The sequence below is a fragment of the Penicillium canescens genome, assembly GCF_028828765.1.
Source record: "Penicillium canescens strain IBT 15451 chromosome Unknown utg000002l_segment0_segment0, whole genome shotgun sequence".
NCBI lineage: Eukaryota > Fungi > Ascomycota > Eurotiomycetes > Eurotiales > Aspergillaceae > Penicillium > Penicillium canescens.
The window spans coordinates 1,853,163-1,870,837 of NW_026703964.1; the positions used below are offsets into that span (position 1 = coordinate 1,853,163).

The following is a 17,675-nucleotide window of genomic DNA, read 5'->3' on the forward strand; positions in this document are numbered from 1 at the left end:
GTTAGACCTGGATAAGCGTGTCCTGGCCGACACATCTTTTCCTTTCTTTTGTTACATACCCCTTCATTCTTTCCTTTGATCATTTGATCGCCCTAGGTATCCAATTTAAAACAAATTCTAAAATCACTTTAAAACATCTCATCCAATATATCACTTAGAACAAGCTAGAATTCGATATTTAATCTGTGTTATGATATCATCGTCCAGCTATGATATCAATTACCCCGCGTGGCTTGATGGGCCTCTAATCTTTAGGTTAAAGCCTGTTCACATCCATGCTCTGTCTAGAGTAAATAAACCGGTCACGCCGGTACTCGTATTTACTCACTTACCAAAGCATAGTTCGAATATAGAGTCTAGCTTCCTGCTTGCTCATATCTCCCTCAGTACATGTACTGCCAAGAATCACCTGAAAGTTTCGGCCGGATAACTTTCCTGCTTAGCGGTACATAGGCCGGCCGGTCGTGGGCTAGGTGTTGGGGGCCGTGGTACGCCTCCGTGTGGGATGATAGGCTTATATGGATTTCGGTTTATATTTAGCTAGGCACCTACCCAGGTACTATGATAACTTTGTGATGATAACGTTCCCCAGGTGTCAGCCGTATTGAACGTACAAGTGGCGAGGCAGCTTAAATGGCCGTCCCGTATAGTAGCTCGTATAGTAGCTCACTGCTACTATACGGGACGGCCATTCCCAAAACCAGAATGCCAGCGATACAAAAGTCTGAACCTAAGCGCTTATCAAAATGTACCCGGCAACTCCTTTTTTTGTTTTTCTCATGATGTAGCCTACGGTTAGTTCGTGTTATTCGTCTATTTAGTTACTTATCAATCCTGTCTTTGATAATAGACAGGCCTTCATTCATATTAACTTGTTTCCGCCACTACGAAAATCGCATATTGAGCTCAATGAAGTATAACTAACCTAACTCAGTCTCTTATCATCACCGAACTTGGAATTCTATCATTATGAATCATGTTAGCACCAATTTTGAAAACTGCCCATATGACATACCCTAAAGGAATTTCAGAGGGGTGTTCAAACTTACTCTCTTCATCTAGCAAAGTCCCGTGCTTCCAACACTCCTCAACCCAATCAACACTAACAACATGCGGCACCTTCTTACCTAGATTCTCAGCTAGAGATTTCCAGACAGAGGGGAGATCTACTGAGAATGAAGACTCGGTATCGATCACAACATGTGTTATACCTGAATCCTTTAAGGAAGCAGCACTTTGCGCGCCTGCGAATCGGGCTGTGTTTTGAGCGAGGCGGAGACGGATATATTTCCTTGTTTGTTCGTCGCCGTCAGATTCATTGGGTTGGGTGTAGAAGAAAAAGGCGAGGTCTCGGAAGAGCCAGCCGCGCGGTGCTGTGTAACCCGCATTTACTTTGTCTTGGATCTGGGATTCGATTCTTTGGATGGTGGTTGGGTCGAGGGAATTGTTGGGCTGGTCTTGGTTTTTGTTCATTTGATTGAAGATCTGCAAGGGTGGATAAATGTTAAGGAAGTACCTTAGGGATTTCTAAATGTAGTCATACCTCTTTCAGCTCGTCGACATTTGTATCGCGGGCATAGCTGTCCATATATTTGTCGATGTTTGCTGCGATTTCTTCTTCCTTGTCTTCCATTGTGAAGAACATGTGTCTATCGAAGTCGTGAGCATTCATTTACTATTGTTTCATGACTGTTGCGGAGACATACCTCGGCTCAAATGGTAGAAGGAAGTCGGGCAAGCCTGCGTCCTTTACATTCTGCTTGATACAATCGAGAAGCCAGGATGGTCGAATTATGTTTTGATCTCCACTCTTCTGCAACGAAGCTACTTTGACCGTCCCTGTGAAACCAACATGTCAGTCTATACTTGCTTATACTGGTTCACTAGAGGCTCACTTCTTTCGGAGACACATATCATATCTGCTGCGGCTGCCTTGGTCTGGAAGACCTTGCCACCATTAGCCTTCACAAGGTGTTCCAGTTGAGGCTTCGTTTTCTTTTCCGGGACTGTTGACTCGCTCATGACGACTAGTGAGCCGTTGTTAGCATGATACGACTAGAACAATGTTGACCAAGCCACCCACAGAAATTGAGCCCATCAAACACATGCCCGGAAGGACCAAGGTCCTGCAAATTAACATCTTGGTCATATCCTGCAACCGCCATCGGCTTTTTGGTGGTTCTCTTCGCTCGCTTCTTCCGAGAATTATCCACAGAAAACTCTTTCTCCTTATGTTCTTGCTCTGCATTGGACTTGAGATCAAGGAAGCCCTGGACCGAAAGAGCACTCTTCCAATCCTTATCCTTCCGCAGTTTCTTAAAGCGAGGGAAACGCAATGTCAATCCCATACGGAATGTCGGACTAGCCGCCACAGACGCGGCTTTCACGCACAGCACAACCGAGTCGGAGGGTTTGATCCACATATCCGGACGTTCGATTTGGGCATCCCCGCCGGCTAATTCAATATACTCAGTCGGTGGCTTTTTTACATCCCATTCTTTCCATTTGCCATCTGTGTTGTGACGGATTTCTTGATAATCAGCTGCAGTGAATCCACCACCGACTTTGCAGAAGGACCAGCATTTCATGGATTCTGGTTCTGATCCACGGGAGGTTTCATCAACTCGTAGTCCACAGAGGAAGCTGGATAGGTGGCCTCCTCGGTGACCTGAACCGTAGTATCCGCCAATTATAACCAGGTCGAGTGACTCACCAAACTCGGTCATGTATTCTGGCTTAACTTTCATCCAGTCATCGTGGCGCTCGTTGAGCCGGTATGGAGAGCGGGGGTTTTTCAGAACGAGACCCTCTGATGCCTCGGCAACGACGGTTCGCAGCGCTGTTTCAATCTCCGCGGTTGTGGTCGCTTCCTGATAAGGATGGATTTCAAATCGGCGGTGAACAGGTCGGATGGTTTTCTGCAGTGCATTACGACGATCGCGAAGAGTGTACTTCGTGAGATCTCGTCCATTGAGATGTAAAATATCAAAAATGCGGAACACCGGCCGGGGACCGTTGGAGAAGGGGTTGCGCTGTTCTGACAATGCGGCAGTTTTGAGAGTGCCAAATGGGACGATGGCATCTTGTTCGGGATTCCAAGTGATCATCTCGCCGTCGAGAATGATACTCTGTACCCCATCTACAAAAGCATCCTTAAGATGTCTTGTCAAAGCGCCGTTCTCGTCGCAGATGCCATTGCCGTAGAGGTAGGTGTATTCTTTGGCTTTGCGAGACCAAAAGCCGAACCTCCGACCTCCCTCCACTGAGTCGTCGGGCGTCATGTGGAGTTGCATTCGTTCTCCATCCAGCTTCTCCTCAATCCAGAAGACATTATCATCCTCTGTAGGTTTCATCCGAGAGATGATCTTCTCAAAAGAATGCATCTGGAACTGCGCCAACTGAGGCTGGAAACATTGCATAACAGTAATGCCGCGTTCCTCCCCCTCAAGCCGAATATTAGGATCATGAAGCTCCCAACAAACACGACGCAGACTACTCGAGATACTGTATAGACTCTCCCCGTCGGGATGCCAGACATTAAACAGCGTCCGTTCCGTAGCACCAACCTTCATCTGCCGAAGGATGATCCGAATAAGCCACAAAAGCTCCTCCGGATTCATACGCATATAGAATTCCTTCATAATAGGCAATTGCTCATCTTCCTTTGAAGCAGCAGAAAGCTTATCCAGCTTCTCATTAACCTCGTCGATAGTCATGTCGCCCGGGTCGGTCCGCATAGGCCGCTTCGAGAGAACATCAAAGCATCGCCCGGCAAAGTCGCCTGCCATCCGTGCTGTGGCACCTTGGCCGGGGAGCTTCCAGTTCATGAGGTTGTAGCCATCTTCCGATTCTTTGTTGATCTTCATGATTTTGACGAGCATTTTCCCGATAATCTTCTCTTTGATTCCGTACATTGGCCGGTCGCGATCTTTGTCGGGGAGTATTAAACGAAAGGCTGGGTAGATGTCATCGCCGACGTCCTTGCGCCATCGTGAAATGAAGCGTTCGATCACATCGCGCCGGCGCTCGTATGGGTTGAGACCGGCGGCGCTTTTACCGTGGGGTCCGAGTTTTCGACCGACCGGAGCTGGACCTGCTGGCTTTTTCTTAATTTCATTAAGCGGGTTGAAGAGATTGATGTAAAGATCGTGGAATGGAAGTGTTGGACCTCGATTGTGAGGTCTGTTGGGGTATCTGGCGCATTCATCGGTCAGTGGTTCGAGCTTGACCATTTGATATGTGAAAGCTCACTTCTCATCTAGATCCTCTGGTATATCTGGCTGATGGGGCCCGGAGCCCATAATTTCGTCAGAATCCATGTCTAGAGAGAGAGGAGAGAAGACCAGGGAAGTTGGAGAAGTTCCCCGGATGTTTTTAGGCTGCAGCCGATAAGAGATAAGCAGAGCCGCGTGGATCCATGGAGACACAGCAGGGCCTGGCAAAGAAATGAACATTCTTGGGTCAAATCAGTCCAACAAAGTCAGTTTCGCTTCTTCCTGCCTAGCCTACAGTATTCCAGAAGTATTCTAGCAGTATTTCCTTAGCCATCGTCACTTCGTATCTATCAGCCTTTTACCAGACTTCACGCGTCATGATTTCATACAATTCTCTCGAGGGCCCCGGAGAGACTCCAGAGTTACTACAACAGCATTGACAACCAGCCAAGTATCAATTAATAAGGGTATATCGCGAACGAAAAGATACACAAAAACTAGTATACATCGCCAGAACCATCCAGCAAAGATCAAACATGCTCAGACTCATGACGACGACTCTGCTCCCAAGAAGAATGATAATGACCCAAATCAGCAAGCCTCGTCAAAATAGCCACAAACTTCTTCGAAACACTCCAAGCCGTCAACCCAGAAAGAATCTCACATCCAACGCGCAGAACCCGCTCAGGGCCCCCAACCCCACAGATATCCCCAACACCAGTAACATTCCCCCTCATAGCATGGCCCTCCCTCACAAACAGCTGCACAAGTTCATCATCGCACGGCCGATCAAGATGAATAAAACTAGGCTCGTGAAGCGGCTCGGCACGCGGGGCCTGCAAATGCGGACTCGACTCATGGGATGTATGTGCATGACAAGAACCATACGCCCACAGGGTTAAGACGGCAATATACGCCGCGAGGGGTTCATGGAATGCATTTGTAGAGTAGCGGCGGACATGCCAGAGAGTAACGCCCGCGTGGATAATCGACAAGCGGGCTTTATATTGGTCGTGTTTCATCCAGCGCCAGATATACTGCCACTCGAGGGACTGGTGTCGTTTGCTCCAGCGGAGTTTTTCGGTGGCGAGGGAGAGGGCTAGGGTGCGCATTTCGCGGAATGGGGCTAGGAGGAAGAGGCGGGCGGAGTGGAGGTGCAGGACGGTTGCGTGTTCTAGGCCCTCTGCTTTGGCTATTGTGCTGTTGGCGGTCCAGTGGAGGATGTCGAGGCAGTCGCAGGCGCTGTTGCGCCATTTGGAGTAGGAGGGGATTCCCGGGAGCCAGACTGAGCCTGTTGGGATGGCGGTTTCGCGGGACTGCTTTTTTGCTGTTGGGTTCCAGAAGGAGAGCGGGCGTCGGAAGTAGTCACCGACTTCCCACATTCTGTGGTAAAGGGCGTGGATTAGGAGGATGTGGCTGAATTCTCCTATTCCGGATACAAGGCGCTTTTCGATGTAGAGGATGTGTATGGCGTCGTAGAGGGATTCGTTCACTGGGGGAGTTAGACTCTGGTCGGCTGTAGGGTCTGTATTGAAGGTACCGGAGGTATTTTCCCATAGCTGCTTCCATGTCTCCGCGGATGTTGCTTGCCATAGTTTCTCCCGGGCAGGCAAGGCGGCTTGTCCATCATCTAGGGATAAGTGTGGTCGATCGTCAAAATAGTAGGCGAGCGTACAATCCACCAGCTAGACCGTGTCGTCAGTAAGAAGCTATAATATCTTCACGGCAAGGCTTACCCATATGCAGTAACCAGTGCGCCTTCTGACTTCATCTTGAATCCAAGACATCCAAGCTACTTCTTGTGACGCGCTGCTGAAGTTTACTGGAATCGGCTCCAATAGCCTATCTCGTTTCATGAGTGTCACCAAGTCACCAAATGCGCTCAAAGCTGAGATTTTGTCTCGCTCATATCTACTGTGAAGTAGTCCAATGCAATTGAAAAGCATAGCTTGCAAAAGTTCGAGAGAAGCCAAACCATGGCGACTCTTTTCCTTCTGTGAGATCACAATGATCAGTAACCGAAAAGGATAACGTGTAATAAAAGTGCTTACCTCGACATAAATGCCGCGCCTGATTAACTCATGGAAACCACTTGTACATTGTTCCATCTGTGGGATATGTGAAACATGGCAGCCTACTGCCACTATCGACAATGTCAAAAGCCAGTGGCATGTGTTAGGATCGAAAGTCGAAAGATGTAGTATCGGGTAAACAGCCTGGAAAGAATCAAAGAAGAAGGCGATGAACCAGTTGCACTCCTCTGCAGTAGGAAATCCATCCGACTCGAAGGTATCAAAGAGCGGGTTTTCGTTGCGGCAGAGTAAAATGAAATGTCGATATATCTCGTCGTAGGTAGAGGCTCCGATTCGTTGGGCGAGATGTGCCACGTCTTCTGATACTTGATCTGTTCTTATCTCAGAGATGGCAGGAAAATTGAATCGATGCTCGCTATCTTCTAGCAGTAGCTGTCTTCCAATATCGATTGGCTCCACAGAAGAGTTCGACCAAGGCGTGTGTTTTTTTCTATATTTCGGTAGTCTGGCTCCAGCGCCATCGACGTAGTAATCTGCTGATCGCTTGGCAGAGTCTACTGACTCGGTATGTGGGGAGGACTCGCTCATAGGATGGGAATATTGATTGGGACTTTCCATGTTTGTTCCCAGGGAAACATGCACAGAGGGAGACTGAGACACATTTCCTGGGCGCAAAGGGCTAATCTGTCCAGCGCTGACAACTGGTGGCTGCCACACTGCCCCAGAGTAGTAGGCGCCCTGGCCGAGGGATGGATTGTAGTGGGAGGAAACACCAGTGGACTGTGGCTGGTCAGGTGGACCGGGAAGCAATTCATTAGGCAGCCAATTGAGGGTAGAAAGCATGGACTGATCGAATAACGTAGGATCAAACTCCAACGATACCTCGTGGTTATGCGCCATGGCCATCTCAAGGTCAACTGCTTCACTGGTCATTTCCGGTTGAAGATGCCTCATCTCAGGATTTAGGTTGGTGGGTTGATTGACCGGGAATCCTTTCGGGACGCCAGGATTCGATAAATCTCCATATGTCTGGCTTTGATCTCCATCTGGGTATACATCCATTGGAAGTTGTCCAGCAGATGACCCTTGCGCTGCATTTGGCAGATAAAAACGAGAGCTCGGGGCAGCTGTGATGGTGTTTTGCGTGCTTTGGGGTATTTCTTTTGTTTGATCACTTGTGGGAGCAGAAAATGCGTTGATCGCGGTCTTGGACGATAGCCCTTCATTGGGAGGGTTGATCGAGAACTGGCTCATGTGAGAAGAAGATTTCAACTTTGGACGCGCAGACCTGTGGTTGTTGTTATTGGCTGTTTCGGCTTTTTGCATGTCTGATTCTTTCATGGCTTTCGCTTTGGATCGCCTCTGTGTTGGGTATTGGCATTCGAGAGTACGAGTGTCACACCTTTTACAAGGTATGCCCCCGCTACATCGTACTCTTGCCGTGGCGCAACTAAAGCATGCTCGGAACGTTTTGACGGTGATCCGGTGCGCGAGATCTTTTCCGCCTTCGCTCCCTGGTGTATGATGGCTCAGTTCGTGTCGATGAAGAGTATCACTGCAATCCTAGATGTTAGTTTGGCTCCAGTCAGGATCGATAGAAGTCTCATACGTCCTTGAAAAGTGACGGCCGCACTGGGCGCACTCAAAAGGTTTCTCCTTGGTGTGACTGCGCAGATGTCGCTTCAAATGTTCAGGTCGTCGGAACGTGCTGCTACAGATCGAACATTGGATGTGGCCTGACCCCAGGTCCTCCCGTTCTCCATGATCATCGTCTGGCGGTTCAACGCTGATCTCCCGTCCAATTGGACTTTGGGCATCTTCTTTGCCCGAGAGCATGGCGCCTCCAGTTCTTCAAAAGGACAGATAACATTCCCATGCAGGTCAAAAAGTTGCAGAAATGAGGGGAAGGTAGCCTTGAAGGATGCGGAGAACCCTGACGAGAGGCGATTGGCGATTGGTCTCTATTTAAACGCGAATGCCCCGGCCTCGGTTAATTAAATCTGGGGAGAGAGCAGTGGAGAACGATCGTTGATATTATTGGTAGAAGTTAATGTAAAAATCACAGAAAGAAACAGTATTTCTCCTGATCTTATTTGTCCATAGGGTCAGTCAAGGTGTACAAAGGAGTTGTACTGGGGACGTTCGACGTTGACGACGTATGACGGTCGCACACGGCCGGTAACATAGTCCGACTAACGGGACATGTGAGGTCATTGTTGCTGCACTTCGGACTCGTAATTTGATCTTGGATCGTCTTTCTTTTGATATCCTCCCATAACTGATTTCTCGATATTTGGCGTCAGACTCCTAGAAAATGACTGAGCCCACCCTTTGCTCTCCCCAGCATGAAGATGGCTGCCTGGAGGGTCTACCTCTCAGGAAGTACCGATATCAAGGAAGGCATCATTTCTATCGTATGCTAGATGATGAATTTGGCAGGCGCCAACGAGCAGTTGACGAACCTGAACATGTACTTTTTTCTATTAATCCTGTAGACTTACAGCACGACTTCCTCGACCCAAGCAGCACTTACTTCCCAAAAGTTCGATTTTCGTTTGACATACCACACAGCTTGTTACTCGTGAAAATGTCTTCCCCCGAGCATGGGGCGGCCGTGGGGACTCTTGCGACTGAACTGGCACTTGAACTAGCACACATGGGGCCTAACACGCTGAACGAAATCACGTCTTTTTCCGGGTCTGGTATTCGAGCTGAGGGCAAGGGGAAGGCCGCCGACTTCGCATGGGGACCTCGAGTCCCTCCAGCCGGTGCCGGTGCTACAGGATCGGTGACAGTCGCTGTTGAAGTGGCTGTGTCTGAAACACCCACCATGCTTAAACGGGACATTGACTATTGGTTGAGTCCCACAGCTGGAAACGCCAATTTAGCCATTGCCATGAAAGTGAGCAGATCAGAGGCTAAAGTCAGTATTGAGATGTGGCGGCAGGCTAGCAGAGGCGCTCATCGCACCCAGCATACAACCATTTCGAAAGTGAACAACAGGGTGACAATTTCGGGGGACGCGGTGATTATTCCATTCCAGGATTTGTTTGGAAGGGCGAAGTTGCCCCCAGCCGAGAGGGATGGGATGATCAGCGAAGACCAATTGAAAAGGGTGGCGGGAGCAAGCTGGGCTCAACAGGGCTTCTAGGTGCAAACTTTCCCTCCAGCTTTTCTTTTTTCTAGAAGGATATCACCACCTGCATCTCATCAAGCCCAAGTCACAAGCTGCCAAGAATGTCGATCTCCGGGTCGGTCTCCGGCCGCCGCCGGCTCCACATCGTACCTAACCACATCACATCAACAGCTACAGTGTACATACATACCCGAGGCGGGAGATCGATTCCATGAATGGCGATTCCGCTTCATCCGCGAACCAGCGGTTGGCCATGTCCCGCAATGACCCCGCTCGACAAGGCGCCACCTTGGCTTTTCGACACTCCAGGGATCCATCACCCGTGAAGAACAAACCATCAGCCGCTCTCGCTGCGGCACTTGCAAGCAGAGTGGATAATCATGAGCTGGTACGCCAGTCGACCGGATCCGACCCAGCACCCGAAGTGGGCTCCGTGAAGGACAAGATCGGGAGATTGACGGCAAGGCCACTTTCCCCTCCTGTGAGCACGCGAGGTCGAACCTCAGCCTCATCGCTCTCGCCAGCTCCTGAGCAAGTTGCGGCCCGACTCGCTGCGTCAAGGTCCCCTGCACGGGACCCCAGTGCACCGCCGCCAGTATCTCCAATGTCTGCTGCCAGGCTCGGCGCGTTACGGAGTGCAAGCAGGATGCGAACATCTAACCCGGAGCCAGAAAAGCGGGAGCTACGGTCCCCAACTCCTCTTCGTCCAGACCCTGGGAGACGTAGTCCTTTGGATCGCATGCTGCAGGATGACTTGGAATCCGATCGCGAGCTACCAAGCTACGAGCGCCCGCCATCCCAACAATCCAGGATGACCATAGATTATCCTGATAATCGCGTCTCGAGCCCTCCGCCATCTGTCGGGCCCCGGTATTCTTCCGTACCACCACAAGACGCAAAACCCAGACTTCCACCACGGTTGCCTCCATCACGGGCGTCTGTCAGAAGCCATGGAGCTCTCCCAACACCCCTGCAACCCTCAACCCCGGGTGCGGTCTCAGTATCAGGGTTATCGTACAAGTCTAGTACATCCAGCCTATTAAATGAGTCCACCGGAATGAGCGAGGAAGCACTCTCTAATGCCATTGTCGCATCCTCCCTCGCATCATCACGAGCATCCCCGGCAACCAAGGTTCCCCCACCGCTACCTCCACAGCGACGGCGGGCACGGTCCATTCTACATCTGACACACTCGCCCAAGAGTGATCTCTCCAGGACCCCGAGTCCCCAGAAGGGCATGCCGCAGACTCTCCGCGGCATGCCGAAACCCACCGAAGCCGATCATCGAAAACACAGAAACCTCCTTCACAAGCACCCCCACAAGCACCATGAGGGAGATCGTAAGCGCTGGCGACGCGAAGTGACGGAGAAGGAACGCAAACGGTATGAAGGTGTTTGGGCCTCGAATAAAGGGCTCCTCATCCCCAGCATGAACGATCGGGTCCCCGGCCCGTGTGAAGACGGCACTTGGCCCCCCAATTCTTCGGATATGGTCGTCAACCTCGTTGTCCGCGAGATCTGGTCCCGCAGCCGCCTCCCGAACATGATTCTGGAGCAAGTGTGGGATCTTGTGGATCACCAAAACATCGGGTTGCTAGATCGAGAAGAATTTGTCGTCGGAATGTGGTTGATCGATCAGCAATTGAAGGGACACAAACTCCCCGTGAAGGTCCCCGACAGTGTCTGGGATAGCGTGCGGCATGTTGCGGGCATTAAGCTCCCCCTTGGAAAGGGCAAGGGCCATGCTTAAATGTAAATGCGCTTACGAATTGGAATATGCACCCCCTTCTCCGTACGTCAATGTATACCAACCAATACAGTAGTACCTTTAGGGATATAATTTGCGTCGGGACCCACATGGAATTTGATATTCGCATGTCCGACATTACGCCGAGGCTGTATGGCTGGAAGTCATCACCGGGAACACCCCCCCGGGATCATCACAAGCTCTCTTCATCCACACATCAAAAGAATAAAATTGGATCTTATACATCATCGCACTCTAGTGCGCACGTGATCTTGTTTCAGGCGGTAAAATTACGTGCTTTCATCGCCCCTGGCTGCGTACTACTACGAGTAACAGATGTACGGAGGTTGTCACCATTTATGCCTTGACCAAATCAGTGTAAATATCAAGAAAATAGACGGACACACAATTACACAAATATGCACACCGATATCAATATCCATCATCCATCATAGCGGTATGCATGTCCCTGCGTTGACAAATCTCCAATTTGGGGTGGGCTGCTTAGAGAGAAAGCAAATCCCGAAACCTCCAAGCTCGGGATTTGCGAAGATCACCGCAAAGTCTCTCTATGTCACTCACTTTCAGACTCATCTTTTGTTTAATTTGCAACTTCCAAGTTGAGTCGCAAAATGCGCCCAACTAATGGTGTTATTTGCGAATTGATGTAGATTTCGAAGAATTTTTTGGAGACGAACTCGGAGATCCCCTTATAGTTGTGACCATGGCCGACAGTTTCCACGATTATAACGGGCTTGCCTCGACGGCGCGGCCAGTTCGCAAGAAGTTTGCCAAACCGCCTGTGAAGGTAGCTTGTCTGCCTTGGTGAGCAAATCCCGGTTTCTCTTTATGGACTTTCCCCGCTAATTTCTTCCAGTCGGGCGTCGAGAACACGCTGTGGCGGCCAAACGCCCTGTTCGAATGTATGTTTGCTCTAGTTTTGCTGGGATTCCTTTTGGGTCTGGCGCAAGCGCTAAGGATATGTTTGGACTAACTCTCGATCTGCTTTAGTGTGTCAGCAAAGATCGTGAATGCTCATATCTTCCTAGCAAGAGAGGCGGTCCACGGAAAAAGAAGGAAAAGACTTCTGACTCGCCAGAGAAAGAGTCTAGGCAAAATGATGCGCAATATGGTACTATGCCTTCGCCCGGCGAGTTCGAAGATGGTATGTACATGTAACGACTCACGCCTCGCCATGTCACTAACGAGGGCTCAGCATCGGGGATGTTTAGTCAAATCGATGATCTCGCCCTGCCTGGTGCAGGGTTGCGACATCTCGATCTCCAATCCGAAATGCCATCCATATTCCAGGGCTACTTCACTGGCGAAGGGCAATCACATATGCAAGTGCCTCCGATGCCGCCGTCCACGACCAGCTCCCAGTCCTTCGTTAGGACCTATGGAAGTGAACCGGAGATGTAAGTTCTGTTTCTGCGTGACATCCAACACATCTCTTATACATTCAACCAGATTGAATGCCTACTATGATTTCATCCATAATTATTTCCCTATTCTACCACCACGGGTCTCACCACCATGCCGAGATCGACCCTTGAATGTCCCCGTTCCAGGTTCTAATACACCCGAACCCATGATGATGTATCGACCCAGATCACCGCTAAGTCTTGCAATCTCCGCAATCCTGGCTTTGATCCCGCACCCAAGGGATCTCGAACCATCTTCTGCAGCATCTATTATTCAACGCAGAGCCTACGCGCACAGTTTTGCCCAGCTTGCAAATTCAACTATCGAAGCCGAGTGTGATCTTGACTTGTCGGCAACTGACCCCGGTCAGGCATTGTCTGCAGCACGGCCTTTTGTTGGACGGGAGAGGTTCCATTCTAGGACGCCTGTGGATCTCGAGAGTCTTCTTGCCTTGTTGATTCTTTCTGTATATGAATATGCGCAACGGGGGAATTTGCTCAAGATGAGATATCGGGCTGGTCAGGCCTTGGCAATTGCTTTGGACAAGTCGCTTTATGCGCAGATGGAAAATGATGAAATTTCAGAGGCTAAACGGAGAGCTTGGTGGTTGACGGTTTGTCTCCCTTGAATTCGAGTCTGGGATTATGATTGACCATTTATTAGTATTATTGCGTTATGCAAGGGTCTATTGTGAGCACGACGGTGAGTATAATCATTCCGTTGATTGTGAACTTGACGCTTATCGAGAAAAGATGCCTGCCATTGTCATTAATGATCCCCAGTTTACGACACCATACCCAACCTTCTCATCTGATGCAGAGGTTTGTCTGGACAATTCAACTCTCGCCACATTTCGGATTTGCTAACTCTCCTTCAGGGTTGGTCAATTCTGATACAGGCCCAACAAGTCCTAGTATCAGCAACACAATTTATTGGAGACCTCAACAAGTGCCTCACTTCGCAATCAGGCCTGTACTATATGTTCGAACGCATGCAACAACTGGATGCATGGACAACCGCTGTAATCACTCAAGCAGAGTTACTTCCCATCATGCCCCAATCATCAGACTTCGGCGACCATAACGAATCCATCACAGCGCTAAGCATACGCGCAATAGCCCGAATCAAACTAGCCAGGTACGCACCCCAATGCCCTCTACAATCCACATCTAACTAACCAAAACCCCCAGTGCCCAAATCAAAACGCACCGCTTCCGAGCCTTCTCCGACATCCCAATCTTTATAAAGCGACACTGCGACCTAACAGCCGCAAACCCAAACACAACAACCTCGAACGAAAAACCCGGCCTGCCAAACTCAGGCATAACCAACGTAACCTGCTCCTGCAGCAACCTAGATACATTCCGCCGAGCCGCCTCATCAGAATACATGACTCCCTCTGATTCCTCAACAACATCTTCCGAAATCCACCCAGACATGAACACCTACGCACCCCAATACTCGCAATACCCTTTCGCCTCGAGTTTCCCCTACAGCACGCAACAATCAGCGAAAATCTGTCTCCAGGCCGCTCTCGTTATCTCTCGCATGTTCCAGAGCTTGCCTGTTCCTCAGCCGCTCACTGATAGTCAGCAGCAGCGGCGCCGCCCATTGCCGAGGACTATGCCTTCATTTGCGTGCTGTCTTATGCAGAGTAGTTATGCCATGTTCATGATCTTCTATAAAGCTCGCGTGGCGAAGCAGCTGTCTCTTGATGCGGATAATGAGCAGAGTAGTGATTCCACTGGGCAACTTATTCAGGAGTTGAGACAGGGGTTGCAGCGGATTGTTGCTGCTGTTTCGAATTATTCGCTTGCTTTTGAGGCGATGGATGGGATGAGAGGTGAGTTTATCCTGGTTCTCTTTGGGTTGATAACCTGGTATGTCGTCTTGCTAACATTATTTTAGATGAAATCCAAGGTGCATATAAAACGGCGTTCCCAGCATCCCATATTTAATCCGGATTTTCTCTTCTTTTTTTTTTTTTCTTTTTTGGTACATCCAAGCCTACTATTTGCATATCGAAGATCCTCCCCTCTTACGACTTATATCTCCACTGTTCCTTTTTCTGCTCTTTTTATATCCTTTTTTTGGGACGGGGAAGGCTTCCGGCGTTTATGGCATGTGGATTTCAAATTCTTTCTGTCCTCAACTCGCATCGATAGTTATTCTGTACGCACACGAAAGCAGACCCTATCCTGCCACATCTATAATCCATTCATCAAGATCGAATAAAGCAATATAATACGCCTATCGAAATAATCCGTCTCTCGTTGAAATTTGTATATATATATATGCATGGGAGAACAAAGCAAACCCTAGAAAAGAAACGCATAGTTATTTCCCGTTTCCATTCTAACCAAATGCTAACAGCAACTTTCCCCGGTTAATATCCAGTCTCAATCTACAGTTTAGACCGGATACCCTCAAGCCGGAACTTGACATCCTTCAAAACCTTACTAGAAGGTTTCCAGTCATCAAACTGCCGAAGTAACTCCATCGTCTCGTCGTGTAGTTCGCGACGCACGAATTCTTCTTCTAGAAGACCGCGCATGGCGAAGGGGAGGATATATGGATTCGGAGTGACGGAGCCGCTGGCTCGTTTGATGCTGATTGTTGAATTTGGGACAGAGGATGTTTCTAGGGCGAATTCGATGGCCATGCTAGATGGGTGATGGTGTTAGATTTGGATTAGGAGGCTGTTTGGGGCGTGGGGGGTTGCATACTAATATACCGCTTCATCGTCGTACAGGCGAGAATGGCCTTCTCCAGTGTATAGACTGCCTGCTAGTGGGGCGCTTAGTTCGTGGATTAGACCGTGGTCTGATATACCCAGGTTTCGGAGCTTGAGAGCGAAGCCGACTAAGTGGGAGAGGCTATTATTCGGTTATTAGCATTTTTGATGAGTTGGACAGAGGTGAGCGTTGCTTACAAACTTGGGGCATGGACGCGGCCATCGACGAACACGGCGCGGTAGACGTACGGGTGCGCTATGGGTGAGAAGAGGGAGGACTGGGAGCAAGTTAGAGGAATGGTATATGATAGAAGTGAGGAATGTACGCACCTCCAAAGAAACGAGTTGATCGTCAATACTGCCGATGTAAGAAATGCGGACACCAAATTCAAGAGCACATTTTAGAGCTGCCTCATACTCCTTCGAAACTTTGCTGAAAGGAAGTGCAAATTCAAACAGCTCTCCAGCCGAGCCGCTGATCCAGCGAGATCTGTAATCAGGGAAGGGACCAAGGTTTACACCAGCCATGGCGCAAATCCCGACTCTTTTAGCATCAAGGCAGCCAAACTGGATCAGCTTCGCAACTAGCATAATCGCCACTGGTACTCCTTGACTGTGACAAGCAACCATTATAAAATCTGCTTTGCGGATCTCTTCCATCCAATTCAGAAGCAGCTTCCAGAGTACGTCCACCCGCTCCACAATGCGGCCTTCTCCTTCTAAGGCAATCTTTTCAATGTTGCAGGCATAGCCGTGGCTTTCTGTGTACTTGCGAATAGCGTCCGCTGCCATATTGGAGAACCGAATTGAGGTTCCTGTGGGTTGTCCGAGTACACTCCGAATGAAAGGAGCTGGGAAATATCCATGGACACCAATGGCCAAGGCGTGTTTAACATGCAGCGGGTCCTTGACTCTGCTAACATGTTTGAGTTCTGGCCCTTTTCCATAATGGAGGAATCGACCAAGACTCTGGAAGAGGGAGGGCGACTCCTCGAATGTGTACGTTTCTTCGAAACGTGGCAATACCTGGTTGGGGAGGATTTTCTGTAATTGCTTTGAGGCGGTGGTATCAGCTGGTCGAGGCTCAACGGGTGGTGTAGGTGTGGAACTGGTCTCGACCGCAGACACAGATCCGTCTTTGGCGCGGTTGTCTTTAGGTGGTTTGACTTTGATGCTGCCCTTTTGGGTGATCTTCACATTTGTTTCTGGGTCTGGCTCAAGTGTTGTCGGCTTGGATTGGGCGTGTGGTTCAATCGATGCTTCAACCGCTTCGCCTTCCTGCGGTTTGTCTGAGTGCCCGTCCTTTGTCGAATCCTTGGACCAGAATGACCAGCCAGATGATCTCGTATTTCCAACCGGATTCCGTGTCCCTCCAGTGGGCTCTCTTGCCTCACCTGGGGGATCCTTGGGTGTCATATTGATGTCGGCAGTTTCGGGTGATTCCGTATTCGTCGAAGAGACTGTGGGTTCTGAAGCTGATGGCTCTTCTTTCTTGCTGGGCGCGTTAGAACCGTACCACATCTGAAGCCAAGATCGCTTCTGCGCCACTGGAGTAACTTCTATAGTATCCTTTGTCTGCTCTGGCTCCGGTTCTGTTTGTTCTTCTTCGGCTGTGACGTCCTTCGTGGTAGGTTGACCTTCAGTCGGCTCTGTAGTTTGGTTTCCGACCGCACGCTCCGCAGTTCCTGTCGATTGTAGTGCAGCCGCAACACCATTAGATGTACTTGGCTGCCCATAGATCCATGAGAGCCAGCTGCTATATTGTTCAGGGCCCTCTGCATGTCCTACATGCAAAGTGCCAGGATCGGTGTTAGGAGTAGCCTCCTGTTCCTTGGCGGGTTCTTCCAGTGGCTTGGTGTCGTTCTCGCCGGACGTTTCTTTATCGGGTGTTACAGTTCCCGTTGCACTGAATTCTCCGGTATCGACGACAGCTGGCGTGGAAGCCGACCCATCTGATGCAATGTTGACACGGGTTGTAGTAGCATCAGCAGGGAGAGATCTGGCCGAGGACCCCGATTTTCTCGTAAGTTGAAGGGAGGGATGTCGAATCTTGTTGGGTGTATCAAGGAGAGAAGTTGATGAGGCTGTAACGCTCGAAGCTACGTTTCTCGCCGCCGAAATACTCTCACGGGCAACCTCGGTAACTGGGGCCGCTTTGGTGACTCTGGCAACGGATGACCAGGACCCGGGATACCAGCTCTATAACATGAGAAAATCGATTAGCCAGACATATCTTGAATGTGCTAGACAAACCCAATACTCACTGCATTATGCCCTCTCGACTGGGAGTCAGAACGAGCTCGGGCATTACTGGGCGCTGGAGTCGGCGAGTCCTCGCCGGAGGGGCTGGGCTTGACTCTCTTGCGAGATCCCTTCGTCATGGAGG

The 17,675-nt window shown here is 49.8% G+C and overlaps 6 protein-coding genes across 6 annotated transcripts; 3 read left to right on the forward strand and 3 right to left on the reverse strand.

Annotated features, from left to right (window-relative positions):
- Positions 1-865: 865 nt before the first annotated feature.
- On the reverse strand, positions 866-4,341 carry N7446_001894 (DNA ligase (ATP) DNL4). The gene is made up of 7 exons (XM_058510643.1): positions 4,252-4,341; positions 2,084-4,194; positions 1,896-2,027; positions 1,707-1,839; positions 1,544-1,649; positions 1,050-1,485; positions 866-961 (listed from the first exon to the last, which is right to left on the reverse strand). The coding sequence occupies exons 1-7, from the start codon at positions 4,317-4,319 to the stop codon at positions 945-947; spliced, it is 3,003 nt and encodes a 1,000-aa protein (XP_058376179.1). The 5' UTR covers positions 4,320-4,341; the 3' UTR covers positions 866-944.
- Positions 4,342-4,744: 403 nt separating this feature from the next.
- N7446_001895 (uncharacterized protein) lies at positions 4,745-8,083 on the reverse strand (the record flags this gene model as incomplete). The annotated part of the gene is made up of 6 exons (XM_058510644.1): positions 4,745-5,706; positions 5,755-5,899; positions 5,951-6,208; positions 6,266-7,609; positions 7,682-7,802; positions 7,857-8,083. The coding sequence occupies 6 exons, from the start codon at positions 8,081-8,083 to the stop codon at positions 4,745-4,747; spliced, it is 3,057 nt and encodes a 1,018-aa protein (XP_058376180.1).
- Positions 8,084-8,834: 751 nt separating this feature from the next.
- N7446_001896 (uncharacterized protein) lies at positions 8,835-9,398 on the forward strand (the record flags this gene model as incomplete). Its single annotated transcript, XM_058510645.1, has 1 exon — positions 8,835-9,398. The coding sequence occupies one exon, from the start codon at positions 8,835-8,837 to the stop codon at positions 9,396-9,398; it is 564 nt and encodes a 187-aa protein (XP_058376181.1).
- Positions 9,399-9,594: 196 nt separating this feature from the next.
- irs4 lies at positions 9,595-11,133 on the forward strand (the record flags this gene model as incomplete). The annotated part of the gene is made up of 1 exon (XM_058510646.1): positions 9,595-11,133. The coding sequence occupies one exon, from the start codon at positions 9,595-9,597 to the stop codon at positions 11,131-11,133; it is 1,539 nt and encodes a 512-aa protein (XP_058376182.1).
- A 586-nt stretch (positions 11,134-11,719) lies between these two features.
- N7446_001898 (uncharacterized protein) lies at positions 11,720-14,545 on the forward strand. The gene is made up of 10 exons (XM_058510647.1): positions 11,720-11,955; positions 12,008-12,053; positions 12,142-12,295; positions 12,347-12,548; positions 12,601-13,168; positions 13,219-13,257; positions 13,308-13,376; positions 13,433-13,692; positions 13,746-14,398; positions 14,464-14,545. The coding sequence occupies exons 1-10, from the start codon at positions 11,855-11,857 to the stop codon at positions 14,511-14,513; spliced, it is 2,142 nt and encodes a 713-aa protein (XP_058376183.1). The 5' UTR covers positions 11,720-11,854; the 3' UTR covers positions 14,514-14,545.
- Positions 14,546-14,959: 414 nt separating this feature from the next.
- N7446_001899 (uncharacterized protein) lies at positions 14,960-17,670 on the reverse strand (the record flags this gene model as incomplete). Its single annotated transcript, XM_058510648.1, has 5 exons — positions 14,960-15,218; positions 15,282-15,431; positions 15,488-15,567; positions 15,620-17,488; positions 17,554-17,670. The coding sequence occupies 5 exons, from the start codon at positions 17,668-17,670 to the stop codon at positions 14,960-14,962; spliced, it is 2,475 nt and encodes an 824-aa protein (XP_058376184.1).
- Positions 17,671-17,675: the final 5 nt, after the last annotated feature.